Genomic DNA, 18,890 nt, shown 5'->3' on the forward strand with positions numbered 1-18,890 from the left:
CCAGGTCCCTGAGAACTGTGAGGGACAGGGGCTAAAAAAGGCTGCTTTATCAAGCCCTTCAGTGGGGAACAGTTTTATTAGGCATTTTGGGGAGCATCATCATCTCTTTGGACTGTGCCATGTTTCTAATGTGCATCTAGGTGATTTCATTTCAAGATTGTCTATAAAGGTACAAAATCTAAGTGTTTAACATCACCTACTGTTTCACTTCTTTCTGAAGCCTGACTGCCAAAATCAGTTGTGTTTGTCTGTCTCCTCGTGCTTCCCTTCTGGGTAAAAACAGATTAGGTAAAATCCTGTCAGTGTTTGACTACATTTTTTAAATGCTGTGTGTACAGTTTGTTCCCCTGAATTCACTGGGATAATTTAGTTGTGCAAAACTGCTGAGCACTGGCATGATTGGTCTTGAAAGTGCAAAGTATATTCCAAAAGAGCATACCCACTTCCATGCTGGTTATATTTTGGAAGTGGACTCTAGGGCTTTCATTTCCTATGTCAGTCCTAAAGCCTTTTTTACTTTCCTTTATTTTAATGGTAATTGATTATAGATAGGTAGCTTTTGAACACTTGAATACAACATTTTTGAATATTTGAGTACAACCATTTTTCATTTATACTGCTTAGAATTGCTGCTATTGCATGGTAATCACATGAAATGTGCTTCTTTTGAGTTAAACTTTTTTTTAAGGTAATATTGATTCTACGTTATCCATGTTGTCACCATTTCTTTCCTTGGTATTGCTGCAGCAAGATGAGCAGTAGCTAAATTTTTTCTGAAGTTCCTACTGTACTACACTGTTTAAAGTAAAAATTACTTGACTGCTTTTTAGTTGGATGGTTAACTTGGAAGTAGATTTTGGACCTGAAGCTCAGATTTTAAAGCTCTGTGCAAGAGCAGAAAGGAGCTTCAACTCCAGCTGCTTTATGAGCAATGACAGCACTTGTTTTCTGAAACTGTCAATGGAAGTGGTGGGGGCAGTCACAGGTGACTGTCACCTTCAGTCTAGAGACATGCCACCCTAGGTCTTTCACTTTTCACTGCAGACATGGGACGTGTATTTCTTCTGGGGATGAATCCACAGCACCAGTTTTGTTCTGATAACAGCATCTGGCACTAGATTGATTTAACAGGCTCTGAGGTTTGCTCTTTTCAGATATGCGCTTGTACGGCAGCTTCTGTGCAGCTCTGACATGGCCACACGCTACTGTTGTTTTTTCTGCCTCCTAGCACCACGTGTGAAGCTAAAGCTCTTTGACACCTGCCATTTGGACCCTTTTCTTACTGAAAAATGTCATCGTTTTCAGACAAGATGAAGACAGATATCTGATCATTCTTCCCTTTACAGGGATGTGCTGAGGGCATAGTTCATACACAGCTGAATAAAGGATTCCAGACTGGAGCTATACAGTTAGTTTTATTAGTTTAGTATAGTAACTAGTTCTTGATTTGGGAGTTCAGGGAGTTTTCTTGTAAACAGACATTGGGGAATTCTTGCACTTTATCTGTTCTTGAAACATTATCATTTGGTGTTTCAAACCATTAAATTTTGTATGTTGTTCTTCATCCGAAAGACTGTACTTCGATTCTGTAGGAAAGTTTAGTTTTACATATGCATACTAGAAAAATTGGGAAACACAGTATCATTGTAAGACTGTTATTTTAAGATACATAATTTTTAATGATCTGAAGCAACAATACCAACACTGATTAGAGTATATTGCTAAAGATGGGTTGCAACAGGCCTAATTCTTTCTTCTTGAGTAGGTTCTAAAGATCTATACTACCTACCAGGAAAGCCATCAGCTTAACTGATACTAAATATCATTTGTGGCTGAACAGGAGAGAAATAATTCCTAATGGAAGGATGGTTGCCTTGAACTTCTGTCACTTCAGGAGCTGCTTGATAAGGTGCTTTTTTATTAAGTGCCTGCTGTGGGGTCAGTAAGCTGTTTCAAATGTAGGGTTTCTAACTGAAAGAGGTGATGCTATTCTGTGTTGTAATCTGCTGCAAAGCAAAGTCCTGGGTATGAAATAATGCAGTAGCTTTTACTTTACAGAGTAGATTGAGTTGGTCAAGAGCAAATTCCTTTCTTTGCATGGTGTAATTTCTAGTAAACTTCATAAAATACAGAACAAATACATACATGGCTAGAAACACTGACTTTTTTTTTTTGTTCTGACTTCAAAATGCTACTTGTAAGCAGAAATTCACCTACTATTTTCTATGGAAACTTACAGAATGCAGCTGAGCAGCCATGTGGGGTCTGTTTCACTGCCCATCATTTGGTTTGCTCTCTTGAGGACTCTTTGTGGGGTTAAATTCTAGTGTATTTGGGAGCTCTGAGACAGGAGCTGTACTTTAAGGCTTATGGTGTCCCTCCTGCATATAATTGAATACCTGCAACTGAGTCACTATGAGCTTTTTTGTATTACTTTTGCTAAAGATGGCTAAAACAGCTTTTGTCTAATTTGACTGATTTTGAAAGATGGACTGTCATATAAGCAACTCTTTTATGGCATGTAAGAGTTTTGAGTGAAGCAATGGAAATTTGATGAATATTCCTTTCTCATCTAGTGGTGTTTTTTATTGTTAAATGTATTTTACAATGAAAATATCTCACAGGTTCTATGTATTATCGTTTAAAGCTAATTCTTTATATTTTTAAAAAAACACAGATGAGTTGGATGCTTTTTGCCTTGATTCTATTGAATAATGGTTGCTTTCTAGTATAATCCTTTTTCATGATCCTAACATCTTCCTTTGCTATATCACTACTTTATTGGTGATTGGGAAACACCAGATTATCAATCTTATCTGTCAGAATGGGTAGGCTCTTAAAATCTTCGACCTTTGTATACTTTGACTACATTATTCAGTATATATGATAAAACCTTTTGATCTTGCACTTCCATGATATATGTTCCTGATATGAAAAAAAGCAGTGGCATAGCTGTGTCAGAGGCAGGGTCTGTCAGTCCTGGTGTTCTGTTGTTCCTGTGGCGAAGTGTGTGTGGCTGCACAAATGACAGCCCAGCCTGTGCTGTGCTGCAGGCTCCAGCTGGCCACAGTCACCACAGTCACAGCAGAAGGGGTTGTGCACAGCACAGAGGTGCTGGAGTATTTGTGTCCCCAAACATGAGTTGCTAGGAGGGGCAGGCAGCTCTGCTCTTGGTAACGGTGAGGAGTTGAAGGGGCTGCTCCAGTTGCTTCTGCCATGCGCAGTGTCCTGCTTGGCAGGAGCAGAAAAAAACAAGATGAGTCAAAATGCAAATGAGGAGCTTGCTGTTTCCTGTGAAGAGCTTTTTCGACCTCTCCTTGGTGGCTGTCTTCAGTCATCAAAAATGGGAGTGCAGAGAGACATGGAACAACATGCAGGCATCCTATTTCTGTAGTGTACCTATCAACCCTTTTGGGTGTTGGGCTCTTCAGGAACTAGTTGTGATTTCCTTGTTTTCAATAAGGCCCAATGAGTTTCTCATTCATGAAGTGGCCCAATCTTCTTTTGAGTATGTGCTTAATTAAGTCTTCTCTGACCCTTCTTAGTTGGTTTTAATCATAACATCTGTCAGCATAATTAAAGCTTGATACATTCCAACTGAGTGTCTTAATGCAGCGTTCTTTTCTAGAGAGTGTTTTGTAGTTCTATTTAATTTTATTTTTTTGTCCCAAGTGATTCATAACCCAATTATTTTAGTCATAGACCTTTGACTCTTTTTACTGTTGTACTTCATGGGAGCCCCTGGCTTTTGTAGCCACAAATTTATTAGCAATGTATTTGTCAATAAATATGTAAAAAGTTGGGTTAGAGCAATTAACCACAATTACTAAATTATGATTGTGAAAGGAGTTTTTCTGGCAGATCATAGTCTTACGGCCAAATATGAAAATCATAACCCATTTTGACGTTGTCATACCCTTTGCTTTTAGAGTAACCAGGATTTTTTTCCAAGTAGTAAACACTAGACTCTTCATTGTACTGGTGTTTTTTCTTAAAATGTTATTTTAAAAGATTGAGGTTGTAGATTGGAGGTTTTGAACATTATAGGTACAGGAAGTTATGTAAAGTTGGATAAAATTACTTTTTTTTTTTTTACTCTGTAGGTTATTAATCCAGTGTTGCATTTGTAGGGAAATGACCTCAATGTAATATAGATGTCTGAAATGTTGATGAGGTTCATGGAAGTATCAGGAAGATGCATTCATCTTTTAAATTAAACCCTCAAATGTCTATCCTGATACATCTTTTCTTTGTTATACGTACATGAGATGTTTTACATAGCTTTGAAAAGGTTTACAATGAAAACTTACTACCTAAGAAACTTGCAAGTTTTAAAAATTGTAATTTAGTTAAACCACTATTGTTAACTAGGCGTTTACATGTAATCTTTATGTATTTTTATAGGTATGTAATAGCTTTGAATTTTAAAAAGAGTAAATTGTAAGTAATCTTAGATTTTATTTTTTTAATGTTTTACAAGAAGGGTTCTTTTTCCTGTAAAAATTAGTAGATGGAAAATCTCAATGTTTTCAAAATCAAATAATCTTTTCAGACCAAACAGGTAATGCTTATTTAAGCTGAGTAAGAAAACAACTTGCTTTAGTAAATGTTAAAAGGCTACTTAAAGTATTTAGGATATAGGTGGCATGGTCTCTAGCATAAAGCTGAGGGCCCACCAGGTGGTGCTGGTGGAATACGTTTAATGTTGCCTTAGCTACTTAAATGTGTCTTAACATGTGAACGAGATGGGTGCAGTATAGGAAAACATAGTTCATATGCAGCAAACCAATTTGAACAATTGAAAAGAATACACTGTAATATTGTGTAGTAGATTTGTGATTTGGGCACTTTTATTAAAAATTGGGTATAGATGCTGAGGAAAAACCACTTATCCGTAGGATGACTGACGTGGGAAGCACAGCACGGAGGCAGAGTCCCAGATCCTTTACCTGTTTTTTTGTTAATTCAAAGAGAAGTTTATGAAACTTGTTCATTCATGTCCTAGGAGCATATTGAATCATATCATAACCACGTGTTTATTTACCTACTACATACTGACTTGAAGAAGCAAAAGAATTTTTCGTTAAAGCTGTTTTAACTGTTTAAATTTGGTTGCAATCTTTCCTTCTAAGGAATGCACAATAATGAGGGTCTCATTATGGGGCCAATTCTTTTGGTTTTTTTCTATTAAATGACTTAAGTCAAAATAGAAATAAATTCTGAAGATTCAAAAGATTTTAATACAATTTCACCAACTTCACTATGAAGTTTTTTTATTTTTTTAACTCTTTTGGGAATTATATCAATTATAGAAATAGGATGAGGAGATTGAAGAACAGTGTGGACCACAACAGTTTAGAGTAAATTTCTATTGCCTACTCATTTGAGCATGTTTGTTTTTCTCTTAATATACTCTGACACAAAATATATATACATTATTTAAAAGACATGATGTGGAGCATTTAGCAACATTAAATTAGCTAAATTGTCTATAAAGCCATCCACCTTTTCAAGAGAATGATGAGAATTTGGAAAACATACGAAATGTCAGTGAACCGAAGTGACTGTCTCCTGTCTAATCAAAAAGTAAAACCCAGAACAACTGCTGACAATCCCTAAAGCTTGTAACCTTAGGATTTTAACCAAGAGCATTCTGTGTGCCATTGTCACATTAGTTACCACCTCACTGGAGCCGTATCAAACCGTGTGATAGCCACTAATAGTTCTGTAAAAGTTTGGTTGACTGTTGTTGAATGAACCAGAGGATGGTTTCTTTGGATTATGTGGCCTTATGTGTTTAATCTGGGTAAAAGATTTATTTAACATCTGGGTTTTGCTGTCTTGGGCAGAGCAGTGTGAGGTTCTACGTGAGTGGAAATTCTTGCTCCCCTTTTCCACATCTGCTGCACCAAATGCTTCACAGAACTGCATGCGTATACTAAACCATCTCAGAGTGGATCTCAAGTATCCAGTGTATGGTCCTTCTGAAAGTGCTTTTTATATCTTGTTCTTTTTCTTGAGATAATTCTTTACTTGGCTTCCCCCCTTCTGCTCACCCCAGTGTATAAATGTTTTTGCTCTTGAGGAAAGGAAATAGGCTTTTTTCAAATGTCTGTCTCCTATCCTGAGTTTTAATTTTATCTACTCATTTTAGCAAGGAGTTTTTGTACTGCCTACCTTAAAATTTGGCACAAGTCACATATTACCATTGCATGACAGTGTTAGTGCAATCCTGCTTCTGCAAATCATCAGCGTATTATTAATGAGAAACATTAAAATGTCGGGTGTGTTAAAATTCCCATCAAGTCACATCAGTTTTTTCACTGCAGAAAATACCAGGAGAGGATCAAGAAGTAGGTTATGTTCAGTACTATAGTTTATAGTACAGCAATGTAAAAATGACTGCAAAACACTGATATTTTTTTTTAAACCTAAAATTATATTGCTCTGTATTATCAGTATATTAAATTTAAAAATTATACGTGGGCTAACATTTGGGATCTGTTGGAATACAAAGATTGGAGGGAGATTAGTGAAAAGCTGTTAGAAGTGTGTGCTCGTGTGGTTTTTGGAAGCAATATCCAGAAAGCGAGCGCTTGCCAGATGCTGCCTTTATAAGGTGTGAACAGGTTAAGAAATACGTTCTGCTGCATTGTTCTTTAAATTACTCGTTCATCAGAGAAATCAGTTTTATGAGTCTTCTGTCAACATCTTTATGTTCAGCAGTTAGGTTTTTGTGATACGATCTTGTTTCTGAGCGCTGTGATGGGAATGTTTTATGAATGTCATTTATAGTGAAGGAGTGCTGATAATACTGAATCTTTTTGAAAGATCGTGAAATAGTTTCATTTTCACTTGCCCTGTTCACCTGGTCTGAGGATTTTTTTGTTCTATTTGAATGGATCTGGAGATAGATTCAATTTAAAGACAACAGGATTTTATTCTCTGAATTTATTGAAAGATCCAGTCTGTTTATACTACTGCTCTTTAGGGTTTGGGGTAACTTTAAAATCTAACTTGTGTGTACAGCACTCCACCAAATTCCAGTTTTGACTGGGGAATCTGTAAAAAAAACTAATAAGAAATTCTTAACTTTTGTGTTTGCATTTTACACTATTTACTGTTATTGTGCTTGGAAACATTGAATGGGAATATATTTAACCTCTGAGCTGTTCTCCAGCTTTTTCTAAAGGGAGGGACTTCTAGGTATCAGTTTCTTTATTTAAAAATTTGACCTAATAAATGTTCCTAAAAGGAAAATTTATAGTCCAATTTTAAAACAATATAAAGAGAAGTTATGGTTTTTTGCTGAAAGGTCTGTTTCGTAAGGTCTGTGGTTTCTCTCCTTATGGCAAAGATTAAGTTATTTTTAAAAGTGGAATAATAAAAGTAAAAATAGTTCTGAAACTGATAGTATTAACCTCCAGTACAGTAGCTGTATTGATGCCATAATTATCAACCTGAAATTCCAGTTCTGTTGAAGTTATTTGAAGAAATATACTGTTAATTCAGTGGTGTCAGAATTTCTCAGCTGAAAATAAACTTAGACTGTGAATACTTGATTGCAGTTTTCTCTTGAGTGGAACTAGAGCACTTGAGGGGCTTTTAATTATGTGTTTGATTTGAATTGCTGAGTTTATCATCATTACTGAATGAGTTTGAGGTGTATGGTAGATACATGAACTGTAGTTTAAGTTCCTGAAGACAAGCAATCTGTTTTTCTTTGGGGATGGCGGTGAGAGCTGGGAGAAGACTGTATTGAATGCTGCTGAGAAGGGAGCTGCAGCTCTGTGCCTCAGTCTGTATCAGTCTGGAGCTTTATGAGTGTTTTAGGGCAGCTGGCTTGAGGCAGTGTGTGTGCACACTCAAGGCTTGGATTCAAGTGATGCTTGAATGTTAGATTTTAGAATGTAAGTGTTTTTAATGAAATTGTCGGGTGGGTTTAGTTTTGTTTATGGAGGCTAGCTTGCCTATATACTTCTGGTAACACTTGTTTCTTGTATTCAGTTTTTCTTCTCTTGCCAAGATTGAGATCGTGTGTGTATTTACAAGGCCAGAATTGATAAAGAATTAATGTTGCAGGTCAGGGAAGTGTGTTTTGGTGAAATGGAGATATTTTCCTTTTGTACTGGCTTACTTATGTAAGCATTTAGTTTATTCAAAATCTGAGGCTTTAAAAAAAAATTAAGTATTCACTTAAGTCACTTGCGACTTGTGTTGTTCAGTTGTTTGCTATTTTACATATTTGATATTTTATTTTTCAGCATTGCCAATGAAGCAGGAGCATCAATCTACAGTGTCAGTCCAGAAGCGTCCAAGGAAATGCCAGACCTAGACCCTAACCTGAGAAGTGCAGGTATGAAGAGTATTTAATTTTATCACATTTCAACATGGATCTCAAGTCTCAATTCTCAGACTGTTTTGTTTATATTATTAAATAAAATAATCGCCAAGTGTAGAAAAAAGTTTTGGATATTTTGTTTCTAAACCTTAATTCTTCTTCACAATTGAAGTCCTAGGCTTGCAAATGAATGACATCATCTTCTACTAACGCCCATAATGTAAAAATTCTTGTGGATGTATTCCTTCAGCAGGCTGGTGCAGGAGAATTTATAGAGATGAACAGAACCAATGAATTGCATGAACTTTCACAGTTGCACATGTCCGTGCCCACAGGGGCTTGACCTTCCCTCTTCTCTTCTGTGTGTACATAAATACCTCTAGCAATAATTAAACTGTACAAGGGCTGGAAAAACCATGTAAAACTAGAACAGGTAATTTAAAGGTGTGCATTTGTTGTGATCACTGGAGTCTTCATGTAGCTGAATACAGTTTTCAAGAAATACTGTTTAGGGTTTTTTTTTTTTTTTTTCTTAGAAAGTTATCTACCTCAGCATAAATGTCACTGAGGTCTAACACAGTGATTGGAAATGTGCAAGTGTTGCCACTATTATAATTTTCAGTGTTTGGTTAAAGAGTAATCTCTAAAGATCACATTCCTAGCAGCTCTGTCCGTGTCCAAATTCTGCTCATGGATTTGTTTTATTCAGAGACAGCTGTAAGGGCACGGTTTTTTTGTACACTTCACTTACATATTTTTAATTGTGTCTTACTGTATTTGTTTTTATCTACTTCAGGGTTTTTTTATGTTCTTAGTTTTTCTGTAGTTTGCTGTCGTACTCAATCAAATATAGCATATTGGAAAATTCAGCAGCACTCGTATACAGAACTTTTCCAGTCAAAATTATAATATTCTTTAAATGTAATGTTTTTCTAACAGGTTACTGGCCTGGAAATCTTTTGGAAGGTATAGATCAGCAGAAAAGAATTCTGACATGGTATTCAGGGGTAAAACTTTATAGAATTCCCCATGTTTCCCTTTCATCTTATTTCCACGAAGGGGAAAGTGTTAACTTGATTTTTCAAGTGAAGGTTTTTACAAGAATATTCTTGGAATATCTATATCAGCACTTCCATTTGCAAGAGAAGTCTCTAGCTTTTTTTTGCTTGACTCCCTTTTCCCTGCCTGTGAACAGACTCCGTTGTTATTTCTTCCCTGGGCCACACAGGTTTTAAATGTGTTGTGGTATGGCCAAAGCAAGTATTAGACATGTGACATTTTTGTATTTGTGACAGATAGCACTAGCTTTCCCTTGGGCCACAGTTTTTTATGGTGCTGATGTATTAAATGTAGGTTTAAAGTTGATGTAAATGAGCAAAAAACACTGAAAAGGAGGAAATAATAATTATTAACATTACGCTTTTCTAGATGTAAGTTTCTCATTTTCTCCAAAATTAATTTTTCAACATTCCAAACACTTAGTGTTGTGCATCAAATACAGTAAATTAAAATAAAAATTTTAATACATGATCAATTCAAATATTAATTACCTAGAGTTCATAATTGCTTCATTAATACTAGGATTTTTTTCAGGCTTAATTTAAGTGCTGCTGTGTTGCATCTGGTTTTAAAAGCATCAGCAATTTTAACATGCTGCTGCAGTTCAGAGTCGATAGAAATTGAAGAAGGGTAGGATAGAAATTGAAAAATCATTGCTTAGTTCCGTAGATGTTGACTGTTATGAAACTGACAGCTAGAACTATGTTACAATCAAGGTGTTCTAGAAGTTTTAGGCTTTCTTCTTGACATCTTTTGGTGTCAATTTGTAATTAGCCGTGCTAAAGCTATGGATGTTTTCTTGAAGTTGAATGTAAAAATGGGACATAACATTAGAGGGAAACATTAACTGATGTTTGAGGCTTTTTCAGACTTTTTTCTTGACTAGCTTACTTGTGTAGTTTCAATTTTCCTTTAATTTGCAGCATACAGAAAAGTGACATTGTGTCAAAGCTGACTTGCTTTTTATTTTAATTGTTGTGTTACATCATGTCAGATTCTGTGCTTACATGATAGCATTTAGTACATTAAAGAAAGCTGACAGCTGCATGATGAAGTGTGACATTTATAGTTAAAATAAAAGGTACAGCTGACGTGAGATATCTGTGATCTTAACGCTATTTGCCACTTTAACATTTTTCTCAACAGAACTTTATAGAAGGTTTTTTGAATGACACAGGCCTATGTTTGCCTATTGGGTACATAAATGTAAAATATTAAAAAATAGATGTTGTATGAGAACTTTCTCATCTCTGTAATATTTGCAGTGGTATTCAGCAACTGTTTATAGTCAGTTTTTGCTTCATACAGAGAAATAGAAGATATGAGTCCTGGTGGAAAAATTAGCTTGTTAGTTTCTCCTTGGCTGAGTGTCCTATACAGGGGAAAACCTGTGTAGCAACCTTCAGCATTACTTGGGGGTGCTAATTAAAGGTATTAGTTAATCCAAGGTCTCAACTGGGTTGGTTTTTTTTTTCGCTTTGAGCTGTCTTTGAAGGTCATGGATGACATGAGTTCATAATAAATGATTGGGAAATAACTCTTTTTTCAACCAATGGTGTATATACAAACTGAAAGTCCTAATAATTATCCATACAGCACTTTTAGCCAAAATTGCACTTGCTTAAAAAAAAAAAAAACAAAAAAACCCCACGAAAATCAAACTAACCAAACTACCTCATTTTAAAACAATTTTTTATTATCTACAGTATGGAGAATGAAGTAGGGTCTTTCCAACTTTAGAAGTGTCCTGAATCTTTCATGGAAGTGCAGAAGCTTCTGTACTGCTACTGCAATTCCTATAAAATCTTGTGCTGTGTGACTCAGCTAAGTAGATAGTAAAGAACTTGATGAAACCTAGTTACTTGTGTTTGAGTAGAGTGAGAAGGTATATATCCCCTTCTGACAGTCATTGTAGGATTAATGAGCAGAACAGTTATTTCTCAGCCTCACAGAATTAGGAGATAAGAGGCTTATAGGCCACAGCAATAAAAGGATTTCCTACTTGATAGGCTGAGGAAGTTCAGCTGCAGCAGATTAGGAGGGCTCTGCCTAGAGAGCAAGCCACTGGAGTTCAGTAGTGGGGGCTTTTGGATGAAGCTGCAATAGGATTGCAGTCTGACAGAGAAGGGAGTGCAAGGCTTCCTTGAATTCTTCTCAAAAGCTGTGCCCAAGGACACACTTGAGATTTGGAGGGTGGGAGGTTTTGTAGGCAAGAATGGAGACCATGGAAAGAGTGCTTTGCAAGCTGGAAATGTTGATCACCTTTGTGAAGTTTATTAATATGTGCTCTGCCGAGGCTCTGTGACTGCCAGCTCTGAGGCTGCAATGAGGAACTGGTAATGAGGGAGCTGTGAGGCTGGGTGGATGACTGCAGTTCTATTTCTGCCCTGGCATGTGTCCCTGGCCACTCTCTTGAAGATACAGTTAAAATGTTTCATTTGGTAGAGTTTTCAAAGCTGTCAAATTCATAATTTTTTTGGTTGTTCTGTTCATTTGTTTGTTTTTATTTGTTTTTTAATTAATTAATTCTCTGACCTAGCATCAGTACACCATGTTTAGCCTTTGGTTAGTTTTTATTCATGACAGCTTCAAGTAAGAGTTAAGCACTTGAACTTGCCTGTAAAATCTTCTGGATCACTCTGGGTCTCAGTGATTGAGATTTATTTGTGCGTTTTTCAATGCAAAGCCTGGATGCAAATTTTCCTTAGAAGCAGTTGTAAGTAACAGTGTATTAGGGCTGGCACTTGCCATTAGTAACCTTTCATTGCCAGAACACATGAGATGATTGTCTTGGTGTGGTATTCTTTGTAGAAGAAAAAGGTTAAACTCAGTAGTGAGAGGCCTTCCTCCCACAGATAGATGAGCTCTGTGACAGTCCATGCCAGCCTGGGTTTGGTTGCTGTCTCTGGGCCTGTGAATCCTGGAATTCAGTGGTTTTTTCAAAGGTTGATATCATTGCTTTACTTCCATCCTATTTTATATAGTTTTGCCTAAGGTTTTATTCTGTTGTGCAGAACCTGTGTTCCTAATAAAACCAAGTTTTATGGGATAAGAAATGAAGGATATCCCTACATGTGTTAACAAATACACTCTTCCAGGCTTTTTTTTTTCCTCTCAGTACTTCTCCACTTCTACACCCCCTTGTTGCAAATGCTTGTTGGTTTGAGCAAGTTGGGCTAGACAAAAAGGGAAGACTGAAGGAACAGGTGAAGTAAATAGAAAGTACAAGCACGTAAAACTTGTGCGGAAGGATTGTGACACAGGAACATGGAATGTATGTAATTTCTGGATGTCTGGGAGCTTTTTAAGGTGTGGCCAGCGAATGGAAGTTTTGTTGTCCATAGTATAAGGAAGATAAAGGGTTTACCAGTTGTTTGGCTAGTGCTCACAAAGAATTTTTTTCTTCTGTTGCCTCTCCACCTCTTGGATACCATAATGAAATGAATGTTGCTTAATAACTAAGAGCCAGAGGAACCTGATGCACTCTAGTGAAACAGTGGCCCGATGGTAGAGAATTGCTTTGAAGCAGTAGTCATGCTGGGATTTTACTCTCATTTCAATATACAATCAGCTATATAAATGAGAAATGTCTTCATTTCATTAAATTGATGAATTACCTTTCCTTTTGAGATGACTGCCCTAACAAATAAGCAATCTTCTCTCTTTCATTACTTAAAGAGTAAAATAAAAGGGGGAGCAAGGGCTGTTTTTTCAGACATCATGTTTGTGTAACCACTTGTTAGAAGAGAACTCACGCTAAGCCCTCCCTATTTTGTTATACCTTATGCAATCATAGACACTTGACTTTTAATTTGCCATTCTGTGTTCAGATGCTGAAAAAAGAGCAACATACCTGGGCTTGTCTAATGCAACAGCTCTATGAAGTGTGCATTTTCCTCTTGGACATGGAGGGCTGAGGCTCTGTCAAGGCCACATAGTTGTGTCAACCTATTAGGAAAGCAGCAAAGGTAGATAAAATATTCCCTAGAGCTACTTTTCTTGAAGATTTGGAAAACTAACAGGGCAAGCATGTGTCATGCTGCATGCACAGGTATGATCCATTATGGAAACTGTGTTATTTCTAAGGGATGTATTCTGAGGATAAGGAAGAATCTGAGAGAGCCAAAGGTCACACAGCACAGCTTGCCTTAGCATTGTCAAATCCCATCTGCTTGTCTCCTCTCCACAGGGCAGAACACATTGCATTATTGTATGCTCAAAGTTCAGCACACCACTTGCACTTTTCCTTGCAAAAGAAAGCCTTGTAGGCTTTGAGGGCTTGTTAGGACTTTCAGACTGCTATGCTACAGGGTTTCATTCCCTGGGGTCCTTTTAGAGACATAGAGTTCAGAGCTGTCATACTGGCCAGCAAGTAGAAGGTAGAGATTGGAAAAAATGTAATTTCTTTTGACTTTATCTTAAGGAAAGTAAAACAATTTGATGATTAGATGTGTGGGACATAGTGCCTGGATGTCTACTTGAGCTAATTTCTTCTTCTTCTTAAAAGAGCACTGTTCCCCTTTGGCTATTCAGGAGGAGAAGGTCATTTTTCAAAAACTTTGTTTTATTTAGTCCTACGGTTAATATGTTCACACTGCTGTCTTAAGTGGAAGCTTTCTTCTGCAGCTAGTTGGAGAGAATTGGTCAAAGTTCCACAAGCTTTCAGAAGGGAAAGTAAGCACTGAATTCTCACCCGTAAAAAACATTTTTTTCAGCCTGATGTTTAGTTGGGTGGTGTGTAATTAGAGCAGTATGAAAGGAAATATTTCATCTCTCGTATGTTGTGTTCTGTAGTACTTAAAAATGAGTTTTATTATACTTCTGGAAGGATGGAGAACAGAGAACCACACTGTAATGATGAACATGCAGTGGTTAAAGCAAAAAGGGTGGTGAACAGCAGGAAGTTGTTTAAGATGGAACATGTTAATGATGGTAATATTAATAAACTAAAAGAATAGTAATAGTAATTAATTCTTAATAATGGTAATATAAGTAATTAGTAATAGGAACAAGAGGGTCTTTTTACTTGTCTGGCCATAGAACCCAGTTCCTACTATTGAGCAGAAGCTCATCTTGAGGTAAGGGCTAGGCTCTACCGTTTAAACTGTAAATTAATTTAAGAAACTATAGGCAATCTGTGGGTTCTATAGGAAATAAAAACCCAGTCTCTAACTGTGGATAGTCTGGGCTTTCCCAGTTGGGCATGAATATGTACCTGCACCAGGATATTGAGAAATACACAAATGGGCTTAAATTGCCCCAAACCAGTAGCACAATCCTGAATGGGTTTTTACACTGATTTTAGAGATGTTTGTAGTCTTGTAGTTTTGTTGTTGTTCTAGACAAGAATCTAGTGTTTTCAACCTTTGTAAACCTCATGCTATGTGGGAGAGGTGGTGTATCATCATTAATATCCTGCTTACTGGCATGTATTTCCACTTAATCTGTAGGGCTCAAGCGTGGCCTGGAGTAGAAGAGTTGGATCTCCTGCTGCCTGCAAGTTTTACATGCTCTGGTCAAGCCCCTTTCCCTTAGCCTAAAAGGGCTATGAAAACCATTCTCATCCCCCCTTTTGGTGTAACTGTGTGCATGTGTTGTGTCTGTGCATTTCCTTTTGAGGGCTTTTTGCTTCCTTGAAGCATGGAGCTAGACAATAACCATTACCAGGATGCTCTTCAATTCAAGGAGTTTTGGTTTCCTTTTAACTTTTATTAACTTTTAATACTGTGTTAATTGCCAAAGCTGCTTTTCTTATTGCAGGCATAGGAAAGAACGTTTTGGTCACTTACAAAAGGTAATGTACAGATGACTAGCTGTAAGATTAGAACTTGAAGTAATTTTTTTACTTTTAGTACTAACAGTAATCAATGGCATAGTGATGCAGTTAGTATCAGCAGTGTGAATGTGAAAAGGATATTGATATCATCTACCTTTTAAGCTGAAGAGATGGGAAAAAGTTTTTTTGGAGTTTATGCCATCTTTTGAGACTAACTCATCTCTGTGACAGAGAAATCACGTCAGGCTTCGATTAAATGATTGTATGTCTCTCGTCTCATCTTGGATAAAAATGGATACTATTCTGTGATACAGAAATTACTAATGCTCGAGAAGTCTTTTTGAGAGTGTTTCTGAGAAAAAATATTGACTTTACAAAGCTGCATGGTAATATTCAGTTGTCCAAGTTTTCTCTTTAAGTTTCTCTTTAACTTTCTTGTTGTATTCAACCCATCTCTTTTAAAGATTTTTTTTGTTGTAATAAATAAGTAGAATATTGTCATTCATTATTTCATTAATCTTAGGCAAATAACAGATTATCAGTTTTATGGAGTTACAAGTAAACTAAAATGTAACCTTTTTAAAACAAAAACCTGCTCACTTGCTACAGAAGAGCTTTGGATGAAATGCAGCTGTTGAACAGTTGCTTAAAATAAATTGCATACTTTAAACCCACCAAGAAGATATATGAGGATTCAAAACTGTGTCACAAATCCTGACCTACTGAGAAAGAATGCTTAATGAAAAGACTACTGTACGTTTCACTGTATCCTTTGCAATGAGGGTGAAATTCAGGTCAACAGGATAGAAAGCTTCCAGGACTCAGGAAACCTGAACAATCGATCATTGAGTAAACATTATTGCAGATACTTATGGAGAGTAATTGATCTTGAGCACAATAATAGGCTTTATAAAAGGATTTAAAAAGTTGTAATGTTTCCATATCTACTCTGGTATGATATATTGCCAGTAATCACTTATGCATTTGTGAGTTAGTCCCTGATTACCTTATTTTTTTATTTCATTGACACTGAAGTTTCAACCCAGACTTTTGAGCTCTGAAGGTTAATTTAAAATAGGGGGGTGGGTGAGTTACTTGGATGTTATAGTAGCATGCCTCAGCAAGAATGCAATGTTAATGCTTTATAATGAAGATACAAAATGTTCTCATTTATGACAGAATTGAAGTCATCATAGCTTAATAGCTTGTGGTTGCCATGTATTTATTTGTAAAGCATTTATAAAACTATCTACTGCCTTCACATCTGGCAGCTTCACATTTTTTCAAAGCACAAAACAAATGCTCCTACTCGTGTGGGGTAGCTAAGCTATCACAGTTATTGACTCAGGCACATTTTTATCCTTACGTAAAGATGTGTTTAAAAGGAGGAATGCCATCATCCTGGACTTTTGGCCAAAAGCTTTTTTCTGCTTACAGTGTTAAGCAACATTTGAATGCCACTGTAACTGAAAGAAATTGAAACTTTTTTGTTCTTCTACCCATAACCAAATTAATTCTTCATTTTCACTATTTCCTTATCTAAGCTCCTGCTTTATGGTGTGGCTCTTACATTAAGCAATACAAAAAAAAAAAAAATTCAATATGCAATTGTATGAGCACAGAAGTTGGCAGCCTGCCCCCAAAGTGGGCACAATACTTGAAACCATAATAAATTTCGTCTAGTTGACAAGATTTCCAGCTGTCCTTGTACCCTAAATAGTCTGCACGTCTGATTTGGGTCTTAATGATTGCTTTAGACCTGTTCTGTTACTGAAGGGAGGCAGGTAGCAGAAGGAGTTAGCACTAATTCTGTTTTTTTAGGGCAGGCAGCTGACATGGCCCTTGTATTGATATCATGCAGGGTAATAGTAAGGTTGCTATTGTTTTGGCCCTTCACTGTTGAGCGTGGTAAGTTTTTTCTGTCTTTAGTCTGAAAAGATTTAGCCTGAAAACTATTATCAGTATTCCTGAGTGAAAACTCTCCTTTGTGATTTGTGTGAAATATGCTATTGCTTGCTGTGACAATTACTAGAGAAACAAAGTTATGTGATGTATGCTTGAAGAAAATAGTCTCAATTTTAAATGTCTCCATTTAAAATTAGTGATTTGGTCTTTAAGACAGGAGTAGCCACATAATTAGGTGTGTTTGCTAGTTCATGAGGGCATATCTGCTTATTAGCCATTAGGAAACAAAACATTTAAATGTAATTCCTGACTTTCTATGGAGATCAGACGCAGAGATTGGCATGAGCTGTGCAAGCAACTCTTAGGGATGTTTTTTGCCCGCCACAATGACATCTTCATCACTGACACACAAAACATACTTTACTGTCTGCTGGGTTTGTCTTGTCAAATAACCAAAGGTTGGAGTGAATTGAGAGTTCCAAGCAGTTAAACTGCTTTTTTAATGAAGTGGCAGAATATGTCCTATCTAATGACAAGACAGGATTACAGTAAATATGCTTGCTGTAATCTTCTTTATTTCTCATTGCACTTGGATGTGAAATATATCTACACTGTAGTCCGAGGACCACCTGCACATTCTATCCCTTCCAGTGTTAAAATTTTACATAAATTTATTGGAAGGCAGCACAGTATGTTACTACCTTTCTAAGTGTTGCAATAATATTTTCATCTTAATTCACAACTCCAAACTTTGCATTTATGGGGTGTGCAAGTCTTGTGGTGATTTTCTAATAGAGGGTCATGTCATCCTGATGTTAATACCCTGTTTAATATTGATCAGGATTTTTTTCACATTTCACTTAGACTAGTGTATTTTAATAAAGGTATCTCAAACTTTTCATGTTTGGTTGTGCTGATAACTTTTGAGAAATCTGATTTTCTCATTTTGCCCTGCATGCCATAATATAATTTAATCTTTTTTTGCTTGGACAAAAGTGAAGAATACCTTACTATCTACAGGAGTAAGAATACATTACCTGTTTCATTGTTAGTTTTCTAAAAAGACATGGTTTCTACAATGTACCCAATGTAAAATAGTAGAAAGTTAAAAACAAGTTTTATAGTTTTGCTTTAGTTTTTAAGAAGAAAATGCCAGACCATCAGGTTTTACTGTCTCTGCTCCATGGTAGTAGACCTCACACTTCTGCAGAGCCTTCATGATTTCTTAGATAACTGCTCTGCCTGTGTTGTGAGACTCCAGCCACTTGGATCAAATGGCCAGAGCGGAGCCTCACTGCCCCCCAGAAAGATCCGTCTAGTGAGGTGTGTAACTACTCTAGCAAAAAATAAATGGATTGGCCTGTACAATGGGAGGCAGATGTTGATCTTGACTGAATTTCTGCATAGAGAGAATGTGGACAACTTTTGCATTTTCCTACTGTGCTCTCTTTTATTTATTAATTGGAAAAGTTCTGGAGTGAAATTGCGGCTTTAGTGGGAATTAGGCAGGTCAGCTATCCTGCTGGTATTGACCATAGGAGCTGCATCCCTTAATTGTGTAACTGACTGTTAGCTGATCTTCCTGCTTCAATATTGTAACTATTAGGCCTGATCCAGGAAAGCACTTAAATGTCTGTGTAACTTTATGCGTGTGAATAGTTTTGCTCGTTCCAGTGGGAATTCTGACATGCATCTGCGCTGAAGTGCTTTGCTGGATCAGGTCCTACGCCTCCACTGGAAGCCTCCTAGGGATATGACAGCATTGTCAACCAAGCTAATATGACAAAAAGAGTCTAAATTTTACTTTTT

General features: G+C 36.7%; 1 protein-coding gene across 3 annotated transcripts in view; it reads left to right on the forward strand.

Annotated features, from left to right (window-relative positions):
• SRBD1 (S1 RNA binding domain 1) overlaps positions 1-18,890 on the forward strand; it is a 120,133-nt gene that overhangs the window by 49,464 nt on the left and 51,779 nt on the right. For all 3 annotated transcript variants that reach the window (XM_056488318.1, XM_056488317.1, XM_056488320.1), the window contains exon 17: positions 8,265-8,356. In XM_056488318.1, the coding sequence (XP_056344293.1) occupies positions 8,265-8,356 (92 nt within the window). The remainder of the gene's footprint in view (positions 1-8,264; positions 8,357-18,890) is intronic.

The sequence above is a fragment of the Oenanthe melanoleuca genome, chromosome 3 (assembly GCF_029582105.1).
Source record: "Oenanthe melanoleuca isolate GR-GAL-2019-014 chromosome 3, OMel1.0, whole genome shotgun sequence".
NCBI lineage: Eukaryota > Metazoa > Chordata > Aves > Passeriformes > Muscicapidae > Oenanthe > Oenanthe melanoleuca.